The 24,126-nt window shown below is 28.6% G+C and overlaps 1 protein-coding gene across 1 annotated transcript; it reads right to left on the reverse strand.

The window, feature by feature from the left end:
• Positions 1–6,749: 6,749 nt before the first annotated feature.
• On the reverse strand, positions 6,750–22,586 carry Prosalpha2 (proteasome alpha2 subunit). The gene is made up of 7 exons (XM_016052160.5): positions 22,427–22,586; positions 17,876–17,952; positions 12,666–12,798; positions 10,684–10,806; positions 9,437–9,518; positions 9,238–9,311; positions 6,750–6,979 (listed from the first exon to the last, which is right to left on the reverse strand). The coding sequence occupies exons 1-7, from the start codon at positions 22,465–22,467 to the stop codon at positions 6,808–6,810; spliced, it is 702 nt and encodes a 233-aa protein (XP_015907646.1). The 5' UTR covers positions 22,468–22,586; the 3' UTR covers positions 6,750–6,807.
• Between the last annotated feature and the right edge of the window lie 1,540 nt (positions 22,587–24,126).

Below are 24,126 nucleotides of genomic sequence, written 5' to 3' on the forward strand. Positions count from 1 at the left end.
AGGGACCAGCCTTCAGGCTGGGATTTGAAAAAAGAGTAGCAAAACTTGACATTCTAACATCAAGTTTGAGTATATATATATGAAAAATGTTCAATATTTTTTTCCGTGTCTTTTGAGCCATTTAGTAACATATTTCAAACGAATAATAATAAAAGATAATGAATAATTTGGAGTAAATTTATATAAAGTTAGCTAAATTTTTTTAATGTAATATTTAAAATTTTCTTTACAACGTTACCCTCAGTGTTTTAAACCATACTAATTTGTATCCTAAAAGAAACCTTAATTTTTTTTCTTTTTAAATTATTGTGCTATGTAAATAAAGTGTTATAAATCTGACTTATTATTATATGTAAAAATCCTCATTTAAAAATGATAATTATAAACAATTATTTCATTTGATAATTTTTGTAAATAATTTATATACACTCGCCTAGAATATAAAGTATTAAAAATAAACAATTTTATATTAATGTGCTGTTTTTTTTTTTAATAATATCTTCCATGTACCATTTGCATGTATTTTCTATTGAGTTATGAAAGTAGAATGAAAAATCAACCTTTTCAGAATAGCTATTTCATGTATTATCTCATACAGATGCCATATGTCATTTTGTGAGTTGAAGTTCCACGCCTGTTGCAATTGGGCAGTCAGTACAGGGATAGTTAATGCTGGTTGTGGATAACGCCAATGAAGTTGTCGTCCAACGATGTCCCATATATACTCGATTGGTGAAAAATCTGCCGATCTAACAGGCCAAGGCAACATGTTGACATTCTGTAGAGCATATTGGGTTACAACAGCAGCATAAGGGCGAGTGTTATCCTGTTGGAAAATACACCCTTGAATGGTAAGAAAACAGGTTGAATCACCAAGTTGATGTACAAATTTACAGTTAAGGTGCATGGAATAACCATGCTCCTGCTGTTATAGGAAATTGCTCCCCAGACCATAACTCCAGGTATAGGAACAGTGTGCCTAGGCCGAAGACAGGTTGGTAGCAGGTTCACCTGGCCACCTTCTAAGCAATATATGACTATCAGTGGCACCAAGACAAATGAGAAAACACAATCGATCTCCACTCCGTCATAAACGACAGTGGTTTGCAGTGAATGGAATGCAAGCTACATCTCAATTGGGGCTGTACTTGACATAGCCGATTTGTAACAGTTTATAGTTCCTGCAGCTCGATTTTCTGAAGCAGACACAGTATGGTGCACTACAGCCATACACGACGGTCTTCCCTTCGAGTTCGTGCCCGTCCAAAACCCGTTCTTCCTGAAGCATTACCTTCCCTTGACCACTTCAGCACCCGGCTCACACCGACCAGTGTTGACGTAAAATATCCTGTGGTGTTTCCTTGTCTTCTGGATTGGGTTCAAAATTACAAGGCTACAGAGTTGAACATTTGTAGTCATAAACCCAAAACTGAGTCAGTTCTTCAATGACGGTTTTAAAATAAAATCATGCACAGTGGATACGTTTCTTCCTAATCTTTCTGCAAAATTTTTAGATTAGTGTCACAATTTACCATGATTGGCTTATTTTGTTGGTATCTTTAATGTCTAATCTTCTTTTTCAAATGTAATTTATTGTGGCATAGTTGCACGTACCTAAACATTTGCTAGCATTTTTTGATTAAATTAATAAAATAAAAAAAATAGCATATACAAACTTTGTAGAGAGCTAAAATAATCAGGTCATTTTTTAGAACTGTAAGTATATACCTAACTTCTTACAAATAATTAACTCCAGTTAATAATAATAGTATAACATTTTATCGCAAAAGAACAATAAAAACTATTTCAGAATTGCTTGTTTAGAATGGAGAGTTTAAATAGATTTTAGTACAATTTTATCAGTGGGGCACTGAATAATTGTTAGAGATCAATTAGAGATAACTTTTTGTAGTACTGTTGCATTAAAAAGAAAACAGTCATCAATATTATAACATTCCCTGTTCCAAAATGTATCTAAATTTTTAATGAAGTTGAAGATTTCCCTAATCAAACGAGCTTAAAGTAGGGTTTCCATAACTTCGAAACGAAAGCACGTAAATATGCAGCATATTTTTTTGTAAAAAAGTCTTTTAGTCGATCCCTCAACTCACCATTTAAAAAATCTATACAGGTGATTACTAGATTGTTGATTGGAATCTTTTTTTTAAGAATCAGATGGAAGAGATTGTGAATCAACAAAATCCTATCCTACAAGACATTCCATAATTCTGTAGGATAAAAAATTGATACTGTAAAATAGCTACGATTTTCTTTTTCATAAAAATGACTGAATTCTCATAATGTTTGGAACATTGATATTGAGTTAGTGTATTTATCAGAATCATGCATATATTTAGTGGACGGCCCCCAAAGTTAAATCTAATTTTACAATCAAATCAGTTATTTTAAAAATCTACGCTTGTATTTGTAGAAAATGGGATGCTCTGTAGACACAAAGAAATAGAAAAACTGTGCTAAAAGGTTAAAAATTCATGAATTTTTTAATATTTTTATCAGGACTTCAAACACTGATTTATGATTCAATATTGAGATGTAAGGCACTGTTGATATATATACAGCTCACAATTCACCGTTAAAATTCCCTTTTCATTGTTAAAAAAAGATCTTTAAGGCAATAATAATAAATTTATAAAGAGACAGTGGTATTTATTCAAAAATGTTTTTCTAAACATAAAATTTTGCTTACAATGTTCTACTTCCACCAAGTTTTAATTGGCGATTGAAATGGGCTAAAGGTGGCGTAGAGCAGAACTCTCTCCTTGTGGCAACACTTCGCATACTTTCACCATTAGTGTGTGGAGAGTCGTAGGAGAAGGAAGTAAATTAAGTTTATACACTGAAAACTTACTTGAACATAGATCAAAAAGAAAGAGTCATGGAAATTTTAAAAAATGTTTCTGACAATTTAAGACGAAAAATATTATAGTACATTCCTATATAACTGAGGAGAGGAAATGGTCAAGCCATGGAACCAATTTTCTCCCCAGGTGGCATATTCAAGCGTTGCGATCGAGAATATTGATTAGTGGCAGGCTAGACCAAGCCCACAAGCTCAGGAAAAAATAAAAGTCTAAAAATTATGACTTCTCTGTCGAGACCTTCACATTTACTACACATTGACTCATTCTCACCAAAGCCACTTAATTTGTCCACATGTTTGCAAGACTACTAATGCTGGACTAAACTCTTATCAGCCTTGCTGGTAAGGGACCTGACAAAAAAACTTTTTATTTTAAAATAAATATCAGATTTAAAATTGATCTTAAATTTTCTTGCCAAATCATTCCATAAAATGTATTAATAATGCTCAATATTACGAAGAAACAATACTATATTTTATTTTTAAACAAAATTTTTTTAAAATTATCACACACTAAACAATAAATAAAATTGTAGTTCTTTTTGTTGAAACCCCTAAAAAAATTACAGTCATTAAATCATGCCTACCTAAAGCTTGCCTATTATACCAGAGATGAGTCAAAGGGGTTTACTATAATTGTCACTTCGAGAGTTTTATTTTGAAGCAGATCTCAGAGTATTTGATGACTGTAAAACAACAGCGGTATATTTCCTGGCCAAGAAGTGGGCAATTTCATCCAATATGAGACAGAATCCACAGGCAGGGCTTCAAGTGGCAAAACATGGTTTTGGAGCAACAAAAAAGCAATTTTGGAGCAGCAAAACAAAGATTTGGAGCATAGTTAATAGAATTAAAACAAGAATTTTTATTTTTTACACTTTTTTGAAGGTCCCTGCATTAACAAATTAAGTTTCTTTTTGGTACCTTCCAATGTTGTTGAATATTCTGCTATCCTTGACTTAGCCTCAGATAAAAGGATCTGTCTGCTTTCTATAACCTATATGTCTTTATTATTTTGCCCATCTTTAATCTTTTTTTCAGCTGCGGCTAAGAGATCCCGAGAAGCCTTCAATTGTTTTTATAAATAAATTTCAGCAGCTTTCCTCAATCTCAGTGTTTTTCGCTTTTTTCTTTCTTTTTTTCTCAACCTCTAATCGAGCAGAATAATTTTTAAATGCTACACGAACCATTTTAATCATATCTTTGTCAACTTTAGAGTTATTTAAACCCCTATTTTGTGGATATATGACACAACTTCTCTCAAACCATTCACACTATGCAAATTTAAACTTGCCTTATTGTCAAGTAGCTTTTTGTTCACACTTAAACCTCTTTCAATATCGGCATTCCCATGTGGTACGCACAAAAGAGCTATGTTATAAGAGGATATTTGATATTTCCCAAAATTATCTTTCTTCACAAAATAGTTTTTCCAAAACACATCAATCTGTGCATATTCATTTGAGTCAGAAGAATAACTTTCTGGTTCCCCATGTAACCTTGTCCCTTCATCTAGTAACAAAGATGCCTCTCCAGGCTTTATAATGGATGGGGTTACTGTTGCCAGATATCTTATTGACTTAAGTTTCTTCCATTCTCATTACAGGATGCAACACTTTAAGATGGTACAGTAATCTATTTGTAAGAGGCAATACTTTTAATAAATTTTTTGCAGAATAATTTTTAAATGCTACACGAACCATTTTAATCATATCTTTGTCAACTTTAGAGTTATTTAAACCCCTATTTTGTTGATATATGACACAACTTCTCTCAAACCATTCACACTATGCAAATTTAAACTTGCCTTATTGTCAAGTAGCTTTTTGTTCACACTTAAACCTCTTTCAATATCGGCATTCCCATGTGGTACGCACAAAAGAGCTATGTTATAAGAGGATATTTGATATTTCCCAAAATTATCTTTCTTCACAAAATAGTTTTTCCAAAACACATCAATCTGTGCATATTCATTTGAGTCAGAAGAATAACTTTCTGGTTCCCCATGTAACCTTGTCCCTTCATCTAGTAACAAAGATGCCTCTCCAGGCTTTATAATGGATGGGGTTACTGTTGCCAGATATCTTATTGACTTAAGTTTCTTCCATTCTCATTACAGGATGCAACACTTTAAGATGGTACAGTAATCTATTTGTAAGAGGCAATACTTTTAATAAATTTTTTGCGCATGCCAAGTAAAAAGACCTTGCACCTAAATACATAGTTTTTTTTCTGAAGAAGATAAGGATGTCATCGCCTTTGTGGTATCTAGTCCAACATCTATTAAATTTTAATTTTGCCAAATTTCTGCATTTTCTACATCCAATGATTTTAAATCCTTTCCTGACAAACATGAAAAGCAGAACTCTTCAAAAAACGTCCTAACAATGCTTTAACTAGGAACACCATTTCATCATACAGCAAGTGAATCAATGGTGTTTCAGTTTTTAAAAGACTTAAAAATTTATTTAATATTGCCGAAATATTTCTTAAAAAAAAAGAGCTTTTCGCAAAAGAAATTTAAATAAATTCAATACTGAATGGCTCATACTATTTTTTAAATTAATAATTACTTTATTTAATTCTGTAAAAGGTAATTCAAAACTGTAATTAATTTAACTATTATTTAAGGTCATTGTGTGTAATTTTGTTAAAATTTAAATAAATGTTATTTGTAATAGAATATTTAACAAAACATTAACAAGATTAATATTGATTATACCAAATTTATAAAAATATGTAAAGAATTAAGCAAATTAAGAAAACTTTAATAAATTTATATTACAAATGTAAATTAGTCAATGGCCCCTAATAATTTTTTATTAAAATTGGTTACTTATAAAGTATTTCATTAATGAAATGATTAAAAAAAAATTAATAATTTTTAAATGCAAATACAATGAATGCTAAAAAAAATTTGTCAGAAGTAATATTATAATTATATTGTCTCTACACTCATAATATTTAACAAATCTGTGACAATTAAAATTTTTTTACATCAATTGTTTTAAATCAAATCATTAAAAGATGAATTGAAGTACTTTTGAATGAAAAATCTTAAAAACATAAGATTTTTTGCTGCATTTAAAATATTGAAACCCCCTCTCTTCATACTTATTTAAAATCTTGCCTCTAAATATTATTAAGTTATTTCCTAAAACAAAATAAGAGCACTGAAAATTTTGAAGGTAATAATACAACAATAAAATGCAATAAGTAAAAAAAAGTAATAAAGTAAAATAATTGTTTAAAAACAATATGCAATTAGTGGATGGTCCCTCAGATAAAAAATTTACTTTATGAAACTCAATTAATTCTTATCTTTATTAAATGAAATGAATAAAAGGGAGATGGAAAGTTTGAGGTTATGAAGCTTTGTGATTCTTGACTGTTCTGAGGATCAACATGAAAATATGTACTTAGTGGATGGTCCCCTAGTTAATTCAAAGATCATGGTACTAATCTATAAATCGAATAGCGCAAGAAGGCCACTAGCTTGCTATTGACGAAGACGATGGCACCTTAATAACGATGAAATCAACAAGAGAAAAAAAAATTCTTATGCTATTAAAATTTGGCAATGTTTAGTTGGTCCCCGAAATTTTTTTGGAGCAGATTCGACGCAAATTTAACATAAAATGCCGTTTCTGCGCAGTAATGCGCAAATATACCGGTTTGGCGCAAAATGCGCAGCACTTGAAGCCCTGCCAGGCGAAAGTTAGAAAATCTGTTTAAGATTGTTGAGAATTGGCAAAATAGTTTTTATTTCCGATTTTGGTCCAGTTGCTTTTATGCTGGATAGCGCTAAGACTATCTGATAAGATACATATATAAGTTTCAAAACATTTAAAAAAAAACAATAGTACTAAAAAAAAATTATTTATTAGAAAGAGTTAAGCATAGAACATCAACAAAAATACATTAATTTATAGCTGTGTTAAGTAATCCTTCACTTCTGAAGGAGCGAGGCGCTTAAAACCGCTTTTATTACAAATGCCAATCTCAATGTTGTCAGCAGTCATCTGTCCTTCGAAACCTTCTTTAAGTGTCAATATAGCAGTGTGAATAGCATCTTCTAACTCTAATTCTTCATTATATCTAAAATTTAATAAAAACAAAAATTTTAAATTACACTATATGCATTAAGATTATAGAATTTAGTTATGCAGAGTTTCAAATTTCATCTAAGTTATTAGGGTCGGTGTGTACAGCAACGTAAAATTTCATGCTAGTAGATCATGCAAGTTAAGATCATATTTATTATTATTTTAATATCTCTCCGATAATGAAAAAAACAAAGAAAAATATTTATTGTCCTTTAACTATGTTTAGAAAATACATTAAAATTATTTACTTAACAAACAAAAATGGAAAATTTAGTCCTAGGCTTTCAGACAACCTTTTTTCATTTTTTTTTAAATAAATAAAGTGTGAATTCAAGCTGGTAGATCATGCAAGTTAAGAGCATATACATTATTATTATTTTAATACTTCTCAGATAAAGAAAAATATTTATTGTCCTATAACTATATTTAAAAAAATATATAACATATAAAATAGTTAATATTTAAAAAAAAATATATTAAAATTATTTTCTTAACAAACAAAAAAGGAAAATTTAGTCCTAGGCTTCAGACAACTTTTATTCATTTTTTTAAAAATGAATAAAGGTTGAAAGGAATTTTTTTTCCTTTCCTTGAATGAAGATTTCTTTATTCTAGGCCCAGATCAGAAAAATTATCTTTCTTTTGTCTATTTATGAAAAAAGAAAATTTTTCAACACATTAGCCCTGATTTACTGTGTAAAGAATCAAGGTCACTAATAAAATCACTCTATTAAAAATCAGCCATTTTTTAAAATCTAATCTGCAAGAATGGAATCATAATATATATATATATATATGCTAAAACCAACTCTTTCATAAAATCAATATCACTGTTTTATGTAATTAAATTTTAACAAGGCAAGTGTTTAAAAAAATAAAAAAACTCAGATTTTCCTTATTTGAATATATAGAATTGTCAGTTTTCTCAAGTTTTGTTATAAATAAATAATTTCACTTCGACCTCCTAGAACAAAAGGAATGTTACAGGTCTTTACTACATTTCCATACATGACAACATTGGAGAAATAAAATAATGGAGATTTTACACTTTTTAGGCTACAAGTAAAGTTTTGATACATCATGCACAATTATGTAAGTCAAAAAGAAAATTCAAAATGGGAAATTATAACCACTTACATTAGCGAAGTAAAAATATGTATATAAATCTTAATATAAAGAAGATTTCTTTTAAACCATTATTTATAATTCCGTAAACTATTAACCCTCAACATACTGCAGAATTGGTAAAAGCACAATCTGTTGAGAAATAAGATAAGTATTTTTTTGCCATCAGTGGATATTTTAATGCCAAAATTAATTTTTAAAAAATTTCTTCAACAAATACGGAGAAATTTGAGAATATACAGGTAAACAGGAGACCTGGCAGGTATGCATTTCTTATGAAAATGGAAGGGCAAGAAAAATTTTTTTTCTTAAAACAAACATGATCTTAATAATTGATGGGTAATGTATATTTTGATTAAACAAAAGTGTGAATTCCATGAAATGGTGATATATCAGTAACATACGAAAATTTGTGTTAGAAATATCTCCATGTATCTGATATATCTAATATATCACACACATATATGTAAATTTTAAGGACAAAAAATATTTTAAATGCTCATGCATACATTTCATTCAGAAATGAATCTTGATAGGTAGTGTTATCAAAAATGATTAAATAAAATTTAATATAATAAACTATAAATACTAAAATAAATAAAAATTATTTGAGACGTGGTATCTGAATGGTTTCATGTAAATCTATGTTCCTATTTGAACCTTTATACTGAATTTTTCAGAATGAGAACAAGTAAGAATATATTTGAATTGGATCATATTTTTACAATTAAACATAGGGGGAATTATTTTAAGGACACATAGTTAGCAGTTAAAAGAAATTTGCTTTGGACATACCATACCTAATAAATAAAACATTTTTTTAGAAATTAAAAGAAAAAATAAACACTGTATATGACTTATAATTTGCCAGTGGCAGTTCTCCCCACCCACAATGAAAAAAGAAGAAGACTTAGAAATCATAAAGTTAAACATACATAAGGGAAAGAAAAAAAAGATCGATATTGCTATTTGCTAATATAAAATAAAGTGCCTTGCTGGCATTAGGTTTGCGGGGGTTCCAATTGGAGAGGAGGGGATACAAAAAGTGGAAAATCCCATTAGATTTTTCACCTTTGGTATTTCAACTTATTTAAAAGACTATAATTGTGAGCAAAATAAAATTACCTTTTCTCAAGAAAGGCTTTTCCATTCACATGATTCTTTCCCATTGCAGTGGCTTTCCAAGCAAAATAGGCACCCTAAAAAATATAAAATTTAACTTTTTTTCAAACTTCTCAAAATAAAACAAAAGTTAACAAGTCACTTTCAGATTGCTAGAAATTGAAAGTAATAACAATAAGAGAGAAACAAAACCAAAACTTACAGAGGGATCACATTGAAACAGGTATGGTCTGTCGCTATCCCATCCACAAATCAAAAGAGAAACCCCAAAAGGCCTCACACCACTGAAAATTCAAATCAAATCAATCAATAAATGAAACAAAATGCATCCAAGTGCATACTTCTCTACTTGTATGATTTAAATGAACAAACAAAGCTTGATTTTTAAAGTTTCAAAGGAAACTGTTTTACCCAACTTTGACTATTTTAATAATTAAAACAAATTTAAGGAACTTAATTCATAGTACTTTCAAGTGTAAGCAAAGAAGCTTCATTTTCAGAAAGTTTTTTTTTTTTTTAGTTCAATAAATATTTCACTACAACTTTGTTCAATCTTTTCTCACGACTATACAACCAATAAAGTGCAAAGTTTAACACAGTGAAAAAAAATTTTTATTTCATAAAATTAACACTGAAGGAGGAAATGCTGCTCATAAAAAATAATAGTATAATTAAAAAAAAAGATAAATATTAATGTCATTAATACTACAAATTTAATTATTACTTATTAAAGTAAAATTTTTTTATATGGGTTAAAATTTCACTGCAATTTTTTAAAGACAAGTTTAGTAAGATATTAATTTTGTTTTTGATAATTTTTTTAAAGCAGATATTATAGTAAATGCCAAGCAAAATGCTCTGAAGCTATCAAAATGAGAAAAAAAAAATTAAAAAAAAAAAAAAAAAATTAATTAAAACATTTACAGTTGAAAATTCACAAGATTCATTTTTTAAAATAAATACTCAATAATTGAAGTTCATGATTTTTTTCCCATGATTTTCAACTCAAACATTAAAGAAGTTTTCAAATTGTTTCTTACTTAATGAATTTTTTTTAATAATTGCATCGAATTAATCCTTGATTTGAAATAGAAAAGTCACTTATAGGTGGTCAGTATCAGACCTCAATATTGCACTCTCTACATTTTGCAGCTCGCTTACAAAAAAGGTAATGGACTAGTTTTAAATTAAAAATAAATGACGGACAGCACATACAATAATTATAAACACATTAGAGCACAAGTCACATTTCTTATGTGAGTTTAGTACTTCTATTGAGTAAATTACTCGGTTACACAATACCAAACTGAATGTTAACTTTTATTTAGATAAGAAAACATGAAAATAAGCATAAAAACAGTTTAATCAAATAATGATGACTATACTACAGTTATGAATACTATTGCAGACAATTACATGCAGAATTTAAAATGAATGAAAAAAAATTACCCCGATTGAGTATATTCTTGCATAATATAGGCAACTCTTTGAACTAGCTGACTGGTTGGAATAGGCTCTCCATACCTCAAATAATACTGTTGAGCTAATTTACGAGCTCGTCTAACTAATAATCTAGAAAGAAAAAAAAAGAGAAAGAAATTAGACACTTTTTCTTTACATAAGAGCAAGCTTGGAAATAAATGTTTTTGCAAAATTAAATAATTTGGACTTTGGGCTAATGCAAGAGTAAGTTTTGTATTTATTGCATTGGTGATTGGTGGTACACATGCACACACACATTGTAAGGGGTAATTGTAAGCTCAACTCAAAAATCCTGAAAATTTCCTGAGTAAAATCACTAATGATCCTTTTAAAAAAATTAGATGTCTTTATAAATTTAAATCATCGATATTTTCACAGCATGAAATTCTAAATAAGTTATATGCAACATAATTTAAAATAATTATGTATAAGTTTACTTTTATCTCTAATCACATCTATTATTCTACCACAAAATACATTTACAAATGAAAGAAATGCCAAGCATAAATTCTAGTCCTAATATTTATTTTTATACATAAACGTGATTGATGATCTGGGTCTTGGATCCTCGGATGGCGATTAGCGAAAAATTCGGAAGTCCGGATTTCTTTCCGGAGCTGAATCACCTCTGGATTGTAGAAGTAGCAATTCATTTACATTCCAATGGAATGTATTGATTATGAATGGAACGATTCCATTAGAGCTGCACAATGGGCTATAGGCAACTGCAGGGGAAACCTCTTTGAGGATGATTCGAAGACATACCATCAGGGGTAGCAGCAAAGTTTTTAAAAATTTTATGGTAATTTTAGGAACTTTTTTCAAAAAATTTTAGGGGTAATACATGATTTTGCTAGGATAAAAACAGATTACATGGTAGTTTATTACATAACAGAAGATTATTACAATTCATCCACACATATCATAAATAATTGCAAGCCATAAAATAAAGCTCTGAAATTTATTAAGTCAAGAATGAAATCTCTAAAGTGTAAAAATAAAATTTCAACTTTACATATTACCTATCAGAAATTAAGTGCATAATTCAGGAACAGGCAAAAGTGAGAATAAATCAAGAGAAAAAATAAATTAACACCAACTTGGATTTTTATTTAATTTTTACCTTCTTAATCAAAACTTTATTATTACCCTTTACCTTACTTTATTAAGAAAAACTATTGTGTGATATTATTAGATTTCAAATCAGCAATTTATATTAGAAGTTAGAGAAAAACAAACTAATCATGATCATTTTTCTAATATATTCTTGATATGATTTGTGAGATTCTTTTACTGCCCTAAATAGTGTTGTGGTGATCGTCAACACTCCTCCATAATTTCGAATGGTATCTTTGATTAGTCTAAGAGACATAATAGTATTCTCATGCTGACTCACATTAAGCATTGCTTTATTTATCAAAAAACCTCTCTCAGGATCAGAATTCCCATGTGGCAAAATTAAAACAGTTTTAATTAATGTAGTTAAATTCTTATATTTTAGATTATTGCCTTTTTATTTATATTCAACCTATAACTCTAATTTTTTAGGAACACCAACAAAATGTTATCAGATTTTTAGGGTTTGCACATAGTTTCAGGAATTTTAGGGGGAATGCGACCCCTGTACCATAACAGTTTTGATCCTCTGCAGAGGAGAGGAGACCACACGCTTATAGCATAACAAACACAACACTGAATAACAACCTTGTAAAACGTAACCAAAACAAAACTGATATAGAAATACACCATAAAAGATGTCAAATACACCCTTAAATTTACTGAGATCATTTAGGATTAATCAGTGGTGAAAAATTAACTATTATGTCCATAACAATCTTAAATTTAGCACTACTCTACTTTATAAAATACCTTGATTACTTCACGAGGTAAAGATATGAACAATGACAAAACACTGTGTTTAAGGTTGAAACACTTGGAAAAGGTAATACCTGTAATCAGGTCCCATGCCGCTGTAAATCATTCCAATGTGGTTTGTAACCATTTCAACTTTGTGTATACTATGTTCTTCATACAGAACTGATTTGTAATTTTTTTCAGTTGCTAAGACAACACCATTTGAAGCTGCAAAACATAAATAGAAAATTAGAAATAATTACGTTGCTGACATAAGGAATGCATAATGAAAGTAGATGTAACACTATGAAATAAACTCATTAACAAAAACAAATTCCACATCTGATTTTGATAGAATAATATTATCGAAACATCACACCTTAAGTATAATGTTTCAATTGCAGTCGTCCAAGTATCGAGAGTCACAATCGAAGCAAATAAAAAACATGCAAATAAGTGTCTACTCACAATGGCTGTTTTATTTCAGCAAAAAACTGCATCTTTTGAAGAAATGGAATATTCCATTTAGTTTTTGAAATTTGAACGCTTTAATAGAGTGTAAAAAGACACTAAATATCACAAGAAAACTTAATAATTAGAAGTTATCAACCATTGGAATGATTGCGAAGTTCGAAGCAACTTTCAAAAAGTTGCAGGACTCTGAACAAGCATTATAAATTGAGTATTAGTCAAATAATTAAAAAGTTGAAATTTAACATTTTGTTACTCAAAAACCAATCAATAAAAAAAGAAAAAGCATAAACTAGATTAGAAATTATATCAGCCAGGATTAAGAGTTTTTACTGCAGATAATCAAAAAGCTTTATCAGAGATATTTTTATTACAGTTGGAAAGTCCCATACAGTGTTTTCATCATAGAAAAAAAATGGGTGAGAATTTCTCACCCTTTCTCAAAAACAGGGTGAGATTTCAAAAACTTAAGTGAGATTTCTAAAAACTAAAAAAACACAAAAATTCTTGAAAAAAAAAAAAATAATTTCTTTAATTATAATACATTTTTAATGTCTTCTATTTTTTAAAGCATTGAATATTTTAGGTGCATCATCATAGAAGATTTTGCCTTTACAAGGTATTTGTCCATCTTACATTAACACATAAAAAGTTTGAACGTCTTACATGAAGAAACCTAACCTACGGTAAACATGTGGTTGCAGAGAAATGTGTTCTGAAAGGGGTTCTGTGGTTGTGTTCTGTTGTTCGAAAAGGTTTTGAACAATACTGGTAAATAGGGAAGCCAGATAAGGGGGCAGATGTTGAAAATAATGAAAGATCCAGGAAAAGTGAAACAGATTTTATTCTAAATGGCATAATTCTAAGCTTTTTTCGAAAATGCCAGATAAGGGGGCAGATGTTGAAAATAATGAAAGATCCAGGAAAAGTGAAACTGATTTTATTCTAAATGGCATAATTCTAAGCTTTTCTCGAAAATGCGAGAAATTCGCGAATTTTTAAATAGATTTATAGAATGCGCGAATTTCTCGCGGTAACCATTTTTTAATGCGAGAAAAGAAAAAAATATGCGAGATTCTCGCGTTCTCGCGCTGTAGTGAAAACACTGCCCATATCTGAAATCTTCAGGACTTCAGCAAGTCCGGAATGTAGGTCATTAAGGTAAACAAACAACAAAACACCTTTATTCAATAAAAATAACAAATAAACAACAGTATCAATCAATGTATAAATCCATGCGGCTTGTGTAGTTGCGCTATTTTTGCAGCTTTTATTACAGATTTTTACACCGTTTAATGAACATTATTATTTTTTGTTGTTGTTTTCTCTGAAAAAGTTAAACTAAGATACTTAGGTTTATTTTTCATATCATAACTTTTGTTTAAAAACGATCTTTATTTTCGCTAATATCTAGCCCTTTTTCAAAAAAAAAAAAAAAAAAGAGAAAAACTTATGATTTTACCGAAATTTTCAGTATGACGCAGAAATGAAGAGGGCTTCTATTAAACTTTAATCTTCACTTTCTTTCAGAAATTAAGATTGACTCTTCTCTTTTGTTTCTTGTATACAATCTTTCTGTTTTACAGGCGTTTATTATGGTAACAGTATTCAAAACTTTTTTAAGTATTTCTGATAGACATTAAAATTTTGTTTTAAGAATTAAGAGGATTATTTTTACTATTTCATTTTCTTCCTTTCAACTTTAGTTTCTTTAATCTTAAATATTTCTAACTTCATTAATATCTAGTTATTTTAAACATTTCTATTTAAATTTTTTCTCCTTTATCTCATACCAATAATACAGCTAAGTTTTGATCATTATTTAATAATGACTAATCTTATTTCTACATAAAAAACAATATTTATTAATAATTTTCTTAAAATAAATAAAAAGAGTTGCCTTTTGGCCGCCGAATATTCAGTATTTGGCAGGGTTCGCCAAGTGGGCCCACTTTGAAAAAACCCGCCCGGGTTTTATTGGGTGGGCCCACCTTGAAAAAACCCACTTGAAACGATAAGTGGGTTTTTTCAAAAAAAAAATTTTTTTTTTACTAGAACTTATTGTTTCACATTTATTATTATATAATTTATTGTGCAGCATAAATTTGTCAAATAGAGTTGCATGATTAATATGATTAAGTTTTTAATATTAGTAAAGTAAAAGAAACTCAAATATTCATATAATTTTTATAGTAGGTGCTATTGAAAACATCAAGTGGGTTTTTTCAAAAAAGTAATATTTTAATGATATTAAATCAAATAAAAATTTAAATAATATAGTCTGAAAAGATCAATTTTTCAACTATAGTTGCATGCTTTATGTATTAATAAACAGGTAATATAATACATACAGGTAATATAATAATATAATATATTAAAAAAAATTGAAAAGAAACAATTTTTTTCTTTTTTTACCAAGTGATACATTAACAAATTTAAACAGTTTTATTTTCTAGCTTAAGAAAAAAAAAGCTAAAACTTTTTATAGGAGAACTTTTTAAAATTATTTATCTAAAAATGAAATCCTTTTCTAGGGTTAATTATTTGAAAACAAATGGGACAAGTAACTGATACTCTTTATAATTATACGTAGTTTTAATTTCACTTTCTATTAATCTTATTATAGAAAACATGTAAGACCATTAAATATTTATTTCAGTTTTTTATTTAACTCAAGTCAGATGAAATTTTAGTTTTTACTGATTATAAATATTTACAGATTATAATTTTATAATGGGTAATATCCATATGTTTAATAAATATAGTAAATAAATGTGTGTGAAACAAAAAGATTAATAAACTTGTTCCTTTTATATTACTGCATTTATATTTTATAATTCTTGAGTTAAAAAATTATGAAACGTTATGTACTTAAAAATAAAGAAGATTCAAATATGTATTAGTGATAATGCGCCATTTAAACTTAATACAAAATACATATAACCAGGGTTCCCCAAGTGGGCCCACTTTGAAAAAACCCTCTTGGTGGTTTTTTTCACAAATTGTTTTTTTTTTAAAATTTGGTTCAAAAAGAAGTATCTCCTAATACTATCATTGGACATATCGTTGAAGTTAACAAATATTTTAGAAATGTGCATCAAGCACATGGATGGGCAAATGAAAAAAACTGCTTGATGACTAATGATACTAGGTGGAATTCATATTGTGAGCGTGTAAAAACTTTTGCCAATAATTACCATAAATATGAAGAGATTGTTCTTGAACAATTTTATATGTCAAAAAAATTAAATAATGTTGGGCTTTACCAATAAACTATCAATTGGGAAAAACAGATATCAATTGTTTCTGAAGCTTTAAAAAAGCTTCAACCAGAAAACATTTCAATTTCAGAACCTGTTGAAAAATGAATTAACTTACTATCGTGTGATGAATTAGAATCCCATAAACATTTTGTTAAAAGATCAGGCTGTTCAGCCACATCATTTATCAGCATATGCATCCTGGATCCCAAAACAAGGGGACAATTTTTAAATGATGAACAAGACCAATTAGCAGAAAGCTGTCTTTCTAAGCATCATCCAGAATTTCTGCCACGTGTTATGGCATCCAAAATTTCCGATCCTGAATACTTTCCAAAATCAATGATGCTTGACACTGTTATTGAACAGTTTTCATCAAAAAATAGTGGAAAATTATGGCAAAAAAAAATAAATAAATAAGTAAATAAATAAAATTCCTAGCTTCCACAAAATTTCTGTCAATTCTTTGCACTCAGCACCAGCATTTTCTGTCTCTATCGAAAGACACTTTTCAACTTTCGGTTTGGTGCAGAGTAAACTTCGAAATAGATTAGGAATAGATAAAGCTACAAAACTCGTAAAAGTGTATTGCCATCTAAGAGAGAAATGTAGACACTTTGAATCTGTTGTATGATAATAATAATAATAAAGGAAAAAATTGACCTTTTTTTTTAAGTTAACTCTTAACATCTGCTGACAATTTTTAACTATTTGGAGAAAGTTTATCACAATTAAAAAACAGTTAAAAATTAAAATATTACTTTTAAGATTTTTTAAATATTTTTAAGATTTCATTTGAATACAATTTATTTTGTTTCTTTTAATCATGTTTAAAAATATTGAAATCAAACAAAAAAAAATTTATTAAGTGATACATTAAACAACAATAAACAAATTTAAAGTTTTATTATCTGATTTTAAAAAAATGAGCTATAACTTTTTATATATGCTTTTTAATAATTTTAAGATTAATTTGTTTTTTGAAACTATAAAGTTAAAATGCATATATTTATCTAAATAATTGAAAAAAGGGACAAGTAACTGATACTCTTTATAATTATACATAATTTTAATTTCACTTTCTATTAATCGTATTATAAAAACATTGAAGACCATTAAATATTTATTCCAGTTTAATTTTATTACAGGTAAAAGTCAGATGAAATTTTAGTGTTTACTTATACAATACTATTTAATAAATAAAAATATTTTCACAGTAAAATTTATGAGCACTAAATGAAAAAACCCAATTTTCCCCGGGTTTTTTCAATAAAGCCCAGGCGGGTTGGGTTTTTTCAAACCCTGGCATTTGGCCAAATCACTATTTTGTTACATCATTTGTTAAAAGTATCACCACAGTACTAGTAAGATCAATAAAAGTACTGTTTTAGCCCTAAAAAATATGGTTTATTTGCTAACCAGTACTTATAAGCTTGATTACCCACACATAACATAAGTATTTGTTATAATTCGACTCTAACTATAAATTACAAAATTAAAACAAAAGCATGATTAGAGTTTATAGTAAACTTTTATTTCAATTTTCTAGAACTTTTTTAAAAATAAAACAATACCTTTTATGCCAACAGAAGGAGCTCCAGCCGCAACAGCTGCCAGAGCATATTCAATCTGGACTAGTTTACCAGAAGGACTGTAAGAGATAAAATAAGCTTGAGTTTAGTATTTCAAAACAGCTTACAAAACAATAGTTTTCTGACCAAACAGTACCTAAGCAATTGGTCAAAGTTTTGAAAATTCAAAATACCATTTGCCTCCGTTCATACCTGTACATCATTACTATGAGTTTTCACTGAACAGAGTATAGAATTTGCTGAGAAAAAGTTTAGAGCACAGAAGAATTAACCAGATAATATATATCATACACTGTGCTATTTTATCTTACTAAAATTATCTATTTTAGAAAAAATTTATAAATAGGTAATACTCCTATATGGTACTTGTTTGTGTCAACAACAATTGCCAAAAGAAACAAAACTATCTTCAAAAAATTTGTAGTTGTTTACCCAGGAAGGATTAATAGCTTGCCCCTTAAGTTCATACTCTTTTTCTTCCTTGCCTGGTTGTGGCTAAAATTTGGTACAGATACATAGGTTACAATCTATAAATCTTCTCTGCTAACGAACAATTTAAAAAATCACAGGTCTTTCAAGATTGCACGAGTGACTTAATAAACATTGTAAAATAGATAGGTAATGGTAATCTACTTAACACTAAGTCTCATAATCCAGTACTTATGCAAATAGAAATTTTTAAATAAGCATTTATAAATGAATTCTAATACAAACAGTATATATATATAAAAAAAAATTGGTCAGTTGTTTTGTTTTCCAATCTCTTTGGATCTTTTGTATACCATTTAAATCTTGTGAAAGGTTATTTTCAGAGTATAAGCAAAATTACTAAAAAACGGTAGTTTCACAAAATACTGTTTTTTAAAATTTTATTTTTGTATTCCTTAAGAAACGATTAATCTATATTTTTACCATGTTTTTGCGTTGATTTTTCACAAATTATGTCTGAATTTTCAAAAAATAGGTACCTTTCAGAAAAACCTAGACAAACCCCTGATGATAGAAAATTTATTTTTCACTCACCTTTATTTATATAGATTAAAAAAAAAAAAAAAACAGATTATTTTATTAGCTGCAGTTTGGTAACACATTCAATTCATCTTAAGTTTAAAATCATAGGTAGAGAAATTAATAAAACAAGCAAACGTGTTATCTGTTTTGTTTATAAAGCAATTTTTATTCAGATTTCTTACTTTACATGTAAAATCCTTATTTAAAAACCTATTATGTCTTAAAATTTTCTTTCTAAAATAAGTTAGAATAGTTTTATTTGAAATAGAATACAGGCCAATGTTCATTGCTCAATGTTTAAAATATAATATTTGCATAAAAATGTTTCTTACGAACTATTATTTAACAAAACCAAATTTTATGTCATGAAAAATACTTCTTTCTTGATTAACTATGTAATGAATCCAATATAGCTTTGTTTATTTTTGCATTTCACAAAAAAATTTAAACAAAATATTCCAAGGCTTTTCCAAATAGTGACAGATGCTACTCCTTCCACCTGATTGGGTAAAGGCAAAATATCAGTGCAGATACATCCGATCAGCTTGGTCTTGCTCTAGTCTCGTTGAACATCGGCAAAACTATGTTTGAGCAATTCAGCCTAGTTTTTTGCTTAGACTGGGTTTACGTAAACTGTGGAACTGAGGTTTAAACTACAGAGTTTATACTGCGTTCTGACAATTCAGCGCATATGTTAGATAATTACTAAATAGGATTTTTTTTTGGTTTGATCTATTGTAATAGAAGTTCCTCTGTTGATCTTTGTAATAGAAGTTCTTCTATTGCAGTTCCTCTTTGATCTATTGTAATAGAAGTTCCTCTGTTGATCTTTGTAATAGAAGTTCTTCTATTGCAGTTCCTCTTTGATCTATTGTAATAGAAGTTCCTCTGTTGATCTTTGTAATAGAAGTTCTTCTATTGCAGTTCCTCTTTGATCTATTGTAATAGAAGTTCCTCTGTTGATCTTTGTAATAGAAGTTCTTCTATTGCAGTTCCTCTTTGATCTATTGTAATAGAAGTTCCTCTGTTGATCTTTGTAATAGAAGTTCTTCTATTGCAGTTCCTCTTTGATCTATTGTAATAAAAGTTCCTCTGTTGATCTTTGTAATAGAAGTTCTTCTATTGCAGTTCCTCTTTGATCTATTGTAATAGAAGTTCCTCTGTTGATCTTTGTAATAGAAGTTCTTCTATTGCAGTTCCTCTTTGATCTATTGTAATAGAATCATTCTCCAGGGGTGATTGTGAGCCAAACTCAAAAAACCTGAAAATTTCTTGAGTAAAATCATTTATGATGCATTTCAAAAAATGAATGTATTTATAAATTTAAATCATTGCTATTTTAAAAACATTAATTTCTAAATAAATTAGGTATATACAGCATAATTTAAGTGAATAATTATTAAGTTTACTTTTATCTCTAATCACATTTATTTTTCTATCAGAAAAAATACTTACAAATGAAAGACGCCAAGTATAAATTCTAGTTCTAATATTTTTAAATAAAATATACAAGAATTTTTATACATAAATGTGATAGGTGATTTCGTGAAACTTCTGGACCTAGAATTTCTGTAAACTTTCGGAGTGCGGTTATGGAAAAATCTGGATTTTTTTTCCGGAGCACTCCTCTCTTTTGTTTTATGATGGTGACTGCTCATACATTAATTAACGACAATAAGAAAGTTTTAGGCTGATCTTTTTTCCTTTGCTGTTCGTAGGTTTTGTTCATTTGCTGTTGAAACAAGACATTATTTCTCATTCTGTACCACAAGAATACGTAAGCTTGAGTTAAAGATTGTTATATTGTATATATTTTTTTAATTGTCTTTCTAGATTTATATGTTTTAAATAAATTGTTTTGGATTAGATTTTAAATAAATTGACAATTTGTTTCAGTCTTAATGATAGTTAGTATTAATTCACATTGACATTCTTTCTACCTACTATTTTGTTTTCAGCTGTCATTAGACTGAACCTAAAAAGGAAGTTATGACGGGTCTTTTACAATGCATAATTTTTCATTGCAAGAAGAAAAAAGTAAGAAAAGCACTACAGATCTATTTAAACAATTTTTTTTTGTTGTTGAGTTTTGTATAAATATCAGAATGATAAAATAATCTTAATCTTTGATGCAACTGTTTAAATAGTTGTATATAATTATTTGCCTCTATTTTTCAAACATAATTTTTCTCTTTTTTCGTCTAATAATTGATGGAATGCCTATAAATATGCGCATAGACCCACTTTCGGTAAAAAAAAAAAGACCTAGAAATCAGAATGTTTTGATCCGTTGTTTCAAAATTACATTGGAATCATCTGAGATAATATTTTTAAAGTTTATATGAGCCTCATTTTGGAACTTTTTTTTAAGAAATTGACTTATACAAAAGATAATATATCAGAAAGAGAAATCTCTTGTAACAGTATCAGCACCAAAAAGTCACAAATTTTTACAACAGATGAGCAAGGGCAGTTAAGAAATTAAAGAAACGGGAAAAAAATATTACAGAAAGAGACCAACTTGAAGACACCACCCAGAAAACCACAACTAATTTTTTTTTTCATTAAAAAAAAAAAAGGCACAAAACCCTCTTGGCACATTGGTAAAGGTAGAAAACGAGAACAGAGACACACATGGAAATAAATTAATTAAAAAAAAAAACATGCAAATAATAAAAATAAATAGAATTGCAGAGTAATCAAAAACAACTTTACCATAGTACTTGAATTAAAATGCAAGGAATATCCTCTTTATAGCTTATAGAAAACAACGCATAAATAGAAGTAAATTTTTTACACCAATACGTCCTAACTTTTCCTACATCATTAGGAAAAAACAGCTTTTAGTCTTGAAAATAAATTTTAGTCTATCATTGTGTTGGCAAATTTGAAAAAAAAAAAATATTTGCATTACAAGGGGTCTTTTCTGACCGAATTTACTAACGTTTAGCGGTACCTTCACAAATTCAACTTTATGAAAAACGGTAGTTTCACAAATTTAATTTTAGGAAAAACGGTAGATTCACAAAATACTTTTTCTTAAAATTTTATTTCTGTATTTCTTAAGAAATGATAAATCCATATTCTTGTCATATTTTTGTGTTGGATTTTTAAATATAATTTTTAATTTTTCACAAATTATGTCTAAATTTTCACAAAATAGGTACTGATCAGAAAAACCTAGACAGACCCCTGATTACTGATCTTCTCTTAAGTATTCATATCTTCTCACATCTGATAATATAAAATAGATCAGCATTTTTCGATGCTGATTTGTTTAATTCTCAGTTGAAAAATCTCAATTAATACAGTAAAAGGAATCATAATTATAGACAACAAAACTAATCACAATAATAATTGCGTTGAGTAAGGAGAAAGAAAAGGGTACTTCATTATGACAATAATAATTATTGGAAAACTAATGGGTAATCAAAGAACTGGAATTTTTTTTTACCAGTTGACATGAATGGCAAATTGATGTTTTTTCAAAAACTAAAGGGAATAAGCGAAAGAAATAATTACCTAAAGGTGGTTAAGGAGAAACTATAACGTTCTGAAGCCATTACAATGTGATCTTTTATTGAATCTTAAAAGTTTTTGTTACCATTAAATCAAGACAACCAAATATGAAAAATGAAAATCATTCAACTCCGGCTTTAGTAGTTAAAGTTACAGTGATTGCATGCTTTGTTTATGCCGTTTATTTCCTTCAATATAATTCTCAGATCCAGAATCAAACTTTTATTTAAAAGTATAGATCCTTTTTAAATTTATTTTAAGAGGTTTTCTTTTCCAAAATAATTCAATATACACAAAAAAAAACTTCTCACTGAATTTTCGCAGAATTCACTTTAACCGTTACGTAAAATTTGTAGCAGAATTTAAATTCTGACTAAACGTAAATATTTATGCAATTTTATTGACAAATTACGATTGATTTCAATTGTTCCTGATTATATATATCAAATGTTTGTCACATGATTCTGAAAATAAAATTTTATTAATTGTCATTATGAGTGGAATTAATATGGCGAGAACTATATTTGAAAATTTTCAAGAAGAAAGTAGGATGTCCTCTGTAGCTCTTCATCAAGCAAATAACCGTATAAAAGATCTAGAAAAACAGGTGCAAGATTATCAAAAGATTAAAAGTATCCTGGAAGATAAAATTCGTTTAGGTTCTAACAGTTCCTTAGAAGACGCTGTCCGTCAGAAAGACATTACAATAAAACATTTTGAATTGCAGCTTAAAAAATCATTACAGCAAAACGAGGAATTAGAGTATCAAATAATTGCTCTTAGATCAAAACAATGTCCGTGTTGTGACACAAATGTGCATTTAGATTTCTCTGCGAAAAAATCACCCGTAAAAAAATCATCTAAATGTGTAAAACAGTATACCAACAAAAAAGTCGGACATCGAGACTATGCTGATCGGCAGTTGATGTTGGAAAGAATAATCGATCACAAAGATAAACGGGTCGCTCACTTGTCTAAAGAGGTTACAAGACTGTCTGCAATTGAAAAAGACTTGACTAACAAAATGTATCGACTTTCTAAACTTTTACCTAAGTCACACATGCCTTCAGAAGTGTTAGTTGATTGCTTATTGAAAGAAATTCAAAGCTTAGAGTCCCAGATACAATCATGTAATAATAAAAATGATAAAATTGCGAGTCTGAGTGACAAGACAAATATACCAGATATCTTTCCCGGAACTTCCAATTCAAAAGAGAATATACCAGTTGGTTCAAAGCACATTTCTTTGGATAGGATGCAAAAGAGAATTAACACTCCAATGGATGGTAAATCAACTTATAGCTTAAACTCATTGTTTGATGATATTAATGAACTCAAATATGTATTTTTGAATGAAAATGAAAAATTCCAGCACAGCTTGAATCGCGATCACATGAGGCGTGATGTAATCAGAGTGGAATATAATGATATTATAAACAAGTTAAATGGTATTGCTGAATCTATTCAAAATATTATTAAAGTTGATTCGTCTTTTCAAGACAAACAATCATCAGAAAATGAAGTAGATAAAGTTATATTGCAGTTACAAAAAGATCTGCAAGACAATTTAGAACTGTCTTCTGGGTATAAAAATGAGAATGAATGCTTACGGAAAAAAGTCATTGAGCTGACCCAAAAGCTGTTACAATCAGAAAGAGATAAGATTGATTTTACTGATAAGTCTGTCCAAGTTGTCAATGATA

This window comes from Parasteatoda tepidariorum, chromosome 5, assembly GCF_982258835.1.
Source record: "Parasteatoda tepidariorum strain Cologne lab strain chromosome 5, Ptep-v5.0, whole genome shotgun sequence".
Taxonomy (NCBI): domain Eukaryota; kingdom Metazoa; phylum Arthropoda; class Arachnida; order Araneae; family Theridiidae; genus Parasteatoda; species Parasteatoda tepidariorum.